General features: G+C 34.6%; 1 protein-coding gene across 1 annotated transcript; it reads left to right on the forward strand.

Moving 5' to 3' along the window:
- The first annotated feature begins 523 nt into the window (after positions 1 to 523).
- Positions 524 to 9732, forward strand: LOC138315307 (TAR DNA-binding protein 43-like). The gene is made up of 4 exons (XM_069256212.1): positions 524 to 851; positions 3115 to 3281; positions 6436 to 6576; positions 6945 to 9732. Exons 1-4 carry the CDS (start codon positions 611 to 613, stop codon positions 7602 to 7604), a joined length of 1209 nt encoding a protein of 402 aa, XP_069112313.1. The 5' UTR covers positions 524 to 610; the 3' UTR covers positions 7605 to 9732.
- Positions 9733 to 9979: the final 247 nt, after the last annotated feature.

Consider the following 9979-nt stretch of genomic DNA (forward strand, 5'->3'; position numbering starts at 1 on the left):
TAAATATGTCCCATGACTGAAAGGACGAAAATATTCGTTTTGTTCTCTTGCCTCCAGTTTTTCTATGAGATAATCCAGGGGTGGATATAACGTCAGTGATATAGTAACCGGATGATCTACAATATGTATTGAGATTATTTTGTATGTATAAAAAATATCTGTTTGGATATTTAGGTGTTTTTTTTTTTAAATTTGATTGAGCAATAACATCTTTATATAGATTTTTTTTATTTTTTTCTCTCTTTTCTAATCAGAAACATATAACATGTGTTAACGTTTCTGTTGTACACAATCAAGAATGTTTTTCAACTGAAAAAAACTCTTTAGTAAATTTCAAATTAAAATTCAATTTACTTATCTATTGATACGGATATTCATTTTTAAGTGTTTTTTTTACGCATTTTAACTTCACTTGTACGTCGCAAACCAACTATTTCACGTTACGAACAGAAAGAAGTTTGGAACCGTCTCTCATCAATATGACTGACTGAATTGCCTCCCATACTAGGATGTAGATGGCGCTTTGTGCAATGTTGTTCCGCCGCCATCTTGCACGCTTTCTTGTTGGGTCAACATTTCGTATGTGATTTTCCATTTAATTTGAGGTAATATGTCCGGACAATATATACAGGTTGCAGAGGAAGAAGGCGAAGAACCGATAGAAATTCCCAGTGAAGATGACGGTACACTGCTTCTCTCTACGCTAGCGGCCCAGTTCCCCGGAGCATGTGGGATGAAATACCGAAACCCAGTCAGTGGCAACTTCCGGGGGATTCGGTTATCCGATGGGAAACTACACCCTCCCGATGGAGCATGGGGACATTACGTATTTGTTGTTGTATTTCCGAAAGGTACATATAACCTACTGCTTTAAAATGATAATAGAACTACGGTATGTTTAATGAAAGTGACAGAATTGACACGTATGATTTTTGACACATGCACTGCAGAGGAACACGTGAAACTTACTTGGACGTTTCGGCTAAAAAAAGCTACTGTAGCCTTTAGAAACAAAATGTGTTTTGCCACTTTCAGAACCAAATTTTGGTTATGGTTGCCAGACACAAGCACGTTTAGTTGCAAACATAGTTTGAAAGGTGTGCAGATACGTACCTACTACTAATTCTTTTGAAATGCCTACATCTAACCTTCATCTGGCTGAAGATTATATATGTCATGGTAAGGGTGTAGCCCGATATACTCTGGCCCTAACACCAGACTTACACATTATGAAGATACATATTTGGTGTCAACCTCTCCCAGAGTGCATTGCAGTCCCCACAATTTCACCTCTGTAAACAGCGAAATTTCAAGATTCTTGAAAAACGTAATTCGGATGCACACAAAATTGTTTAATACATATATAAATTTAGTTTCCTTTTGTGTCATTTGCCTATAAACGACTGTTATTTCTGACAATATAATTTGAGAATTCAATATCAAACCAAACAATTATGGATTCTTTTACACTACATTTACTTGTAAGGAAACAGTCACAATTTGCATACGTCCGCAGTTTCAGAAACAATTACTATGACGTCATGTTTAAAGGGGGTGCAATGTATCAAACAATCGTAAGCTGTTTAGTGTTTCCCAAAGCCCCGATTAATACGGCGCCTGACGCCATCCCCCTATAGCATAACGCCCTGCACTATTTGTCCCCAGTACACGTTTACTTAACTACCAAAATACCAGGCAGTGGCTTGATAATTAAGTAAACAAAAGAGGTATGACCACTACCTGACCCCCTGACCAATACCCCAATGGCCCTAATAAACAACCTTTGGCTATTTCCACCTTGGCTTGTGGTGTCACTTTCACGTCTGTGTTATTTCCATCTTGGCTTGTGGTGTCACTATCACGTCTGTGTATTATGTAAGCTGAAGTCAAGCAGCCGATCGGCAGAGAGCCTAGAAAACAATCGGCTGAACATGACCTTTCAAGAAGTTTTATGACTACAGCTAGTGACTGAGTATTACTACAAAAACAAATACTGCTTACGTTTTAAATGTTTAATAGGCCTATCTATGTCTGATGGATGTCACAAGCTTTGCAATCATAAGGGTCTCCATTTTGGGTATATTGTAATCGTGGATCTGGATTTTATGAATATTCATGTTATTGAAATTTGAACAGTAATTTGTTTTTAGAATTTCGGTGTGAATTTATTTTTGGAAAAAATATATTAATAATAATAAATTTATTAATAGCAAATCAATTAAACTAAATCGAATTAAAAGTTCAAAGAAATTAACTATTTTTCTCTCTCAGATTGAATTACATTTTGAATACTACTGTAACAATTATCTGTATTTTCTTGATTTAGTGCAGTGCTTGTAAATTTAAGAACATTGTTTTAATTAATTATCCATTATTGTGAAACATGTGAAACTTATTCGATTTGATACAGTATTTTTAATATTTCAATAAAGATATATTAAAATAAAGGTAATTGGATTGAAATAAAGGTATATTTTGCATTTTTAGTGCGAGTGTACTCCTACTATTATTTTCCTTGTCGGGTGTAGAGTCTGTGTACATCCGCTATAAGCAGATTCCAACTGCGCACGCGCTACTAGAAGTCCATGTCTTATAGCGTTTAATAGATTTCGCCATGATTTAGTGTTACCAAACTTTCAAAAACACATATTCAGATTACTTATCAGCGATAATCTTCTATACATTAACAACAGTGACATTTCACAGTGCTAACCGCATTTGTTTTGAGTAAATTTCAAAGTCAATATAATGTTGCATTGATCCAATAGATGTTCAATTATATATTGTTTTGACAAGAATATTAATGTGTTTTAATCAAACTGTGATTCCTCTCTGTGTATCCTACAAACTCTTGCATCGGTCAGTAGTAGTCCAACTGGACTAGTTCATTTCAACTGACACTAGTCCGGCTGAAAAATTACTAGTCATGGGCATCGGACTAGTGCTTAAAGTCGCAGACTGCCTTCAATGACAAATGCTTGTTGGCATTGGTGATATGAAGTCTGTAGAAAAATTAATCCTACTTAATACAAAATCTACTTTAACTCTAAAGAGAAATTTAATTAGATAACTTTGCTTTTGTAAATTCATTCAGTGTGATTATTTTTCTTACAGATAACAAAAGAAAAGGAGAGGAAGTCATTGAAAATACAATTGCCAAGACAAAATGTATAGAGAAACAAAGATGTAGTGACCTGATAGTTTTAGGACTACCATGGAAAACAAATGAAAAAGAACTAAGAGAATATTTCTCAAAATATGGAGACCTCCTCCTAGTTCAGGTATGTTTTCTCTACTGTTTTATTATACAATGTTTCAAAGTTTTCATAAAGAACGATGGAGAGTTATGATTAAGTGAGGCTTTTGGATTAAATTATATTGCTCTTGCTATACTTTATACTCTTATATATACCTCCACAAGCAATAATTTATTCATATACAACAATTTTCAACTGATACAATCCAAACCAATGTCCAACTTTTAACTGTGTTGATAAGTACACATGTACAGTAGTCTGCTAAACTTGCCTATACAGAGCCACGGAAAAGAAATGTACTCGTCCATTAGGCAATGCAAGCTGAAAGTGCTTCATCAAAATCTACTCGTTTAAATTACATTTTTGCTTGCCCACAATATTTGTTAGATAAATAAGTATATGTGACTGTATATATTAGCACATAGCTAATTCAGGTGTATTCAGCTGATTGCCAGTTTTGATGCCAATTCGGAATAACATGACTAACAGACGGTTTTACAAGACCGATAAAAACATTTTATTCCAAAAATATTTTCTATGCAAGTGGTATAAAAAGATATCTCTTAATTTATAAAAGGTTGATATTTTAACTTACTTTCCAATATAGTAGGTATTTTATTTTTAAGTCCATTATCTTCTTATAAGATTTTTTTGAGGCGAACGGCGCAAAAAACTGAAGCAGATTTTGCTGCGACATCTTGTTATTCGATACACCTCTAGCCTCTTCTTTGTGATATGAAGAGACCTCGGACTTATTCATGTTACAATGTTGTACACGCGCATTGAAATCGAAAGGCAGGGATTTCCAAGAATGATGCAGGAAGCGAAAACTTGTCATTGTTTCGTCGTATTTTAAAGAAACCGTTACGAATGTCAGACCCTATATAACTTTAGCCAGAAACGATATGATTAATAAGGTGTAGGTCATAGTCGTTGTCAGAATTTTTCACTCGTCCGACGGACAAGCATGATATATATGTCAACATTCACTCGTCCGATGGCCAAATCCACTCATCTGGACGAGTGGACAAGTACATTTTCCCAGCCCTGCTATGTCATTAGAATTTTTATTTTACTTTTGTTTTTTTTTACCTAAATATTGTTGTCAGCTAGCAAAACCTTTTAAAAACATGAAATTTTAGGACAGATTTGTCCTATGCTACTTCAGTAGCATATTTCTAATACATCAGTGTTGCAATACCGGGGAAACGGATACATACTTTTTCATTGGGATCCTATGTACTCCACTGCCCCCATGCATATGTTACATCACATTTATGATATTAAGCAACTCTGCACAATGAAATACTTCAATTCATTGACCTTCTATTTCACACATTTTTAATGTCGCCGATTGCACATTTATTTGAGTAAACCCTCAGCCAATCACCATCTCTTCCAGTTTAATTTAGAAAAAAAAACAATGTGTAGTTGAGAGGTAATCAAAAAGCCAGCCATGTGTAGACCTTTAGTGGGCTACATGCATGTATTATGCAATTTGGATGTAGCAAAAGTGATATGGTACCAGCGATGTTTTTTTCAATTTGAATGTTTGACAACATGTCGTATATGTCGACCACAATTCCACTATTGCCACACTGAGTGGCTGGCATTTTGTTTACCTATGATATGGATGTATAAAATATAACTGTATATTTGATCGATCATATTTATCCTGAAAATGTATTACATGGTACCAATACCCCATGTAATTGATTCATATTGGTGCATCAACTTATCAAGAGTTATTTCCCTTGCCATGTGAGGGGCCATGATTTTTCCTTTAGGTATATATAAGTTATAGTTAGTTATTCAGACCTATTATCATGTAAGTAGTGATGATATATTATAAGACTCTTTCATATGTGGATATGAAGGATAGGGATTTTCTACCCGAGGGTCACAAAATGTTGTAAAACAGGGGCTTGCAGAGGGTTTTGCAATATTTTGTGATCCTGAGGGTAGAATATCCCTATCCTTCATATTCACTTATGAAAGAGTATTTGTCTTTCATACCTCTACTTTTTATTACAATTTTAAAACTATTAATATATCCCGATATTTTGAAACAAATTGGAAAAAATCCATGACTGAGAGTCAATTTTCCATACAAGAAATATTACATGATTTTTTTTATCCCCCGCTTTCTCTGAAACTTTGTTTCCGTGCCATAACTGTAACAAATGTAAACCGATTTTCTTCAAACTTGGTAACAAGGTTAAATGCCTTTAGGGCTCGACCAAGTTCGATCACGACTGTCGATGGACCTTATTTAGCGGCGTTATGGCCCTTTGATTTAATAAAAAAAAGTCATTTTCTGCAATTTTCCTGCAATAACTCCAATAAATATCAACCGATTTTCTTCAAACTTGGTAACAAGGTCAAATGCCTTAAGGGTTTGGCCAAGATCGATTGCCACGGCATGTTTCAACCAAGGTTAAACCTAACCTCAATAATGTTTACCTACAATATTTCCTGAAAGCGGGGGTTGGAAATTCCACAAATTTGCTTGTTAATGAAAATTCTGTTGCTTGCATCATTTATAGTAATACCAGTAAAACAAGTTTGTGAAAAAAATGTTACAATTTTACCGAGGAAATAGAAATTTTGTTGACGCCGTGACATCACGAGGCCTTATTGCATGGGTAGCCATGCAATACAGCCTCTGGTGACATGAGTGTATTGCCCTAGACCAGTCAGTATTACACTCATAGGTATGAAAGAAATATATGTATTTTTTAATATTTTGCTTCTTTTGTCCTAGTTTTGATATCTATGCAAAACTTGATATCACAATATATTCCTGCAATTTAAAGTTCATGTATATGATATGTTGCAAACCAGATACCTATATATTGTTGTCAGTTCAAAGCACCTGACAGCAATATATAGGTATCTGAAAATGGACTTATCATACACTTAATGTTTAGTTTATTTAACAAACATACATATTCCTCTGGTCAGTTGCTTAGTTATGATGTAAGTTGTATCATAACTCCAAACACTTTCTATTTTAGGATATTATAATTAAAAAATCCAATTCTTTCCTTTAAAGTAGATTTTATTATAATGTGAACGCATTGATTGCAAGTATTGAAGTAAATTTATATGTCATTTATTTAGGCAACAACCAGATATCAATTGTCATAATAAAGTTAATTTTATTTTTCTATTGCAGGTGAAACGAGACCCCAAAACACAGTATTCCAAAGGCTTTGGCTTCATTCGATTTGCTGAGTATGATTGTCAAGTCAAGTGTCTGGCAGATCGACATCACATAGACGGCAGGAGGTGTGATGTAACAATTCCAAACTCAAATGTAGGTATTCTATATTAGACAAGTAAAATAGAATGAAATAGCATTAATATTTACATGTTTAAAGCAGTTTTTATGGTGCCTTTGCCTTTTTCATTTGCATCAAAGTTTGCATCAGAGTGCCACTCAGTTTCAAATTCGCGAACGTTATTCTTCACGAACTTGTTTTGAAATGAAAATAGCGTATTTGGTTTACAATTCAATGATTTAAAACTTTGTAGGTAATTCATTGTATAGATATTTATTTAGATATGTATTAAGTAATATTGTTTGTGCTAATTTTTCATGAAAGAGAATAAAAGAAGAAGAAAATTCAAATTTTACCTTCCCCACAGTTCTGATGCTATGGGTATATTTTGTTTCAATTTCAGGAAGGGGCCCAACAGTTTGTAAGCAGAAAAGTCTTTGTAGCTCGCTGTACAGAAGATATAACAGCCGAAGACCTTCACACATATTTCAGCAAGTTTGGTGAAGTAATTGATGTGTTCATTCCTAAGCCATTTAGAGCGTTTGCCTTTGTCACCTTTGCTGATCCAGCAATTGCCAGAAGTTTATGCGGAGAGGACCACATAATCAAAGCTACAAGTGTTCATGTCACCACAGCAGCACCCAAAAATAGCGGGGACAAATACGACGGGAAGGGCAATTATAACCGTGGTGGTGTGGTACCCAAGGGCTGGAACCAGGGCCACCAGGGAAACTGGGGCAATACAGGGGGGAAACCAATCAGCACTATCGGGGGTAACCAGCCCACACCCGACCCAAACCTAGCCAACAGCATTGGAATGAACCTTGTATTAGCAGCAGCACAAGCCGTTCTAAGTCAAGGCCAAATGCCACCACCTCAACAGCAGGTGGGCGACAACTACACACAAGCCACTAATCAGGGTTTTGATAGCACAAGGCAAACAAATAGCGGAAGCGGGTTCTTTGGAGGAGGCTGGGGTTCCAACGAGGCAAATAATACTACCGGTGGTTATGCAAACTGGGGTGGGGGACAGACTCAAGGCCAAAGGAGTGGGTGGAATTAGTACGAGTCTGGCCTTTGTCCCTTCCATTTCTCGTATACATTAGAATGAAGGTGTGTTTTTCACAGGCAATTACATTTAGTTCGGATCAAGTGACTTCACAACATCCTTAGATACTTTATTATTGGAGTTTATTTGTCATAAGTGAACAGATCTAAGAAATACATTCGTCAAAAACATGTTGGTAACATCTATTTCAATTAGAAGTTCAGTATGATATATACTTTGATATGAAGCTTGTCTCAAATCTTGTACCTAAAGCATTTGAAGATTGTATTCTAAATACTTCATTTTCGAAGTTTGTAACATATTATCAAATTCACTTCAATTTGAAGTTTTGTATTTGTCGATCTTTGATCCCAGGTCAAAATTGTGCGGATCATTTTTTACCCTTGCGTACGTTGGTTTCAGTGCATTTGGTTCTAATATTCATTAGTTTGCAAGCTAAAGAAGTGCAGAAGAATTTGTCATATGTGTGAAATCCACTGTTCATCCCATAGGCTGGGGATAGAATCAATTAAATATTTTTTTTTCAATCATTAACTTTGATTGATTAATTATGATACTGGAGACAATGTAGCCTGATACTGGAGACAATGTAGCCTAAGTAAATTTTCACCTGGGACGATGTGATCATTCTTAAGTGTTTTTTATTTAACTTGATGTGCATCGTCATGTCATTATGCTTGCATAGATATATTTTGATGTTCTTCATTTCAATGATTTAAAATTTATCAGAAGTTCCAACTACAAGTAAGTGTATTATGAATCTGTTTGCTGATGGGAAATAGCTTCACAAAAATTGAATGAAAAATCAAAAAATCGTTTTCCTCAACATTTGAAAAATCATGATTCGATTTTGTATGTTGTGTTTTAGAAAATTGAGGAATAAGATGTGTTAAGTTCATCAAAATAACGTTTTGAAGTATGAGATATCAAAAAAAAAATTGGAGAAGTTTGTTTTGGTTATGCTTTTGATTGTAAATGGTTGAAAATCATGTGAAATCAAAGAAAATATATTAAGTATTTCTTTGTTAATGTATAATAACAGTATGTTTAACAACAAAACACAAGCTATTGTTCGCAAATGTAAAATGTATACTCTATACACGCCTTTATAGTCAAAATCAAAAGATTTTCAGAATATTTTAATTCATTCAATATGCAAAAGCTAGAAATTATTGTGCACAACCTATGTAATAAACTTTCAAAATCTCAAGGTTGCTCATTAAGAAAAGAGAGCTTGCCAAAATTGGATCATTTTTAGAAAGAAACTAAATAAATGGTTATATGATATCTTTAAATAAGAATTGAAATTAAATTAAATTGAACCCCTAAAATGGCTTATGAAACATGTTATAACACTGTACTATTGTTTAAAAAAAACAGGTATCCAAGTGTTGGCATATTATGATTATAAATTTATACTTGTATACATTATTATTAACCAGAAACTCTTTTCTAGAAGTTCATCGAAAACAGAAGAGCCACATTTGTCTATGAGAAATGGATGGCACACAAGCCACGGGTAGTTAGCATGTGGGATTGGTGTATGACTATATATAAGGACGTAGCTTAAATGATAGGCATTAAAGGGGATGAGAGTGTCATCATTTTACCGAGCACACTATGCCACAGTTTGTTATATCTTTGCATATATCTTTTTCTTTCTGGTAATCTGTGTTGATGTCAGCTTATTCACTTCAAACATTGACAAGCCCAGCTTGAACAGAAACTAACAAATCATGGACTGAAGATCGTGGATCATCATTGTGATTTGGAAGGAGGAGACCAGTAATTTTATCAGGTAGACGTACGTACGTATGTGTGGTGGACTGAACAACTAAGGGCCGCAAGTTGGTGAAAGGCTTTGGAAGAAGTGTGGAGAACAAAAACGAGCATTTTGGAAGAAACAACCCTGTACGTGATTTTGATGTGTTGAAATGTGAAGTGCTAATGCTTTGGAAGTGTTTTGAAGGAATGTAAAAGGACACGCCGAATGAAACTGGAGTGTTGCATTGTTGAAAATCGTGGAAGATTTTTATGTTGTGCGGTGGCTTTTGTATGTACTTGTAAGGGTGCTTAGAAAGGAGTGTGAATAAAATTTATACTGCAAATTGTAGTAAGAACATATATGTATTCTGCAATTGTCATTTGTCCGAATTATCTTCCATATTAAGGGTTTGGTAATGCCAAATAGTATTCATATCAGCAAAACGAAAAGTGATGGTGATGTATGAAACAAGCTCTCAAGGCAGAATAATTTCCTTTTTGGTTTTTAATATTTCAAAATACCAACTATTTGTAGTTAATGTTTACTTAAAGATGCTCCACCGCTGACAATTGATATTTTTTCACTATAAAAACAGGAGCAGACG

This window comes from Argopecten irradians, chromosome 2 (assembly GCF_041381155.1).
Source record: "Argopecten irradians isolate NY chromosome 2, Ai_NY, whole genome shotgun sequence".
NCBI lineage: Eukaryota > Metazoa > Mollusca > Bivalvia > Pectinida > Pectinidae > Argopecten > Argopecten irradians.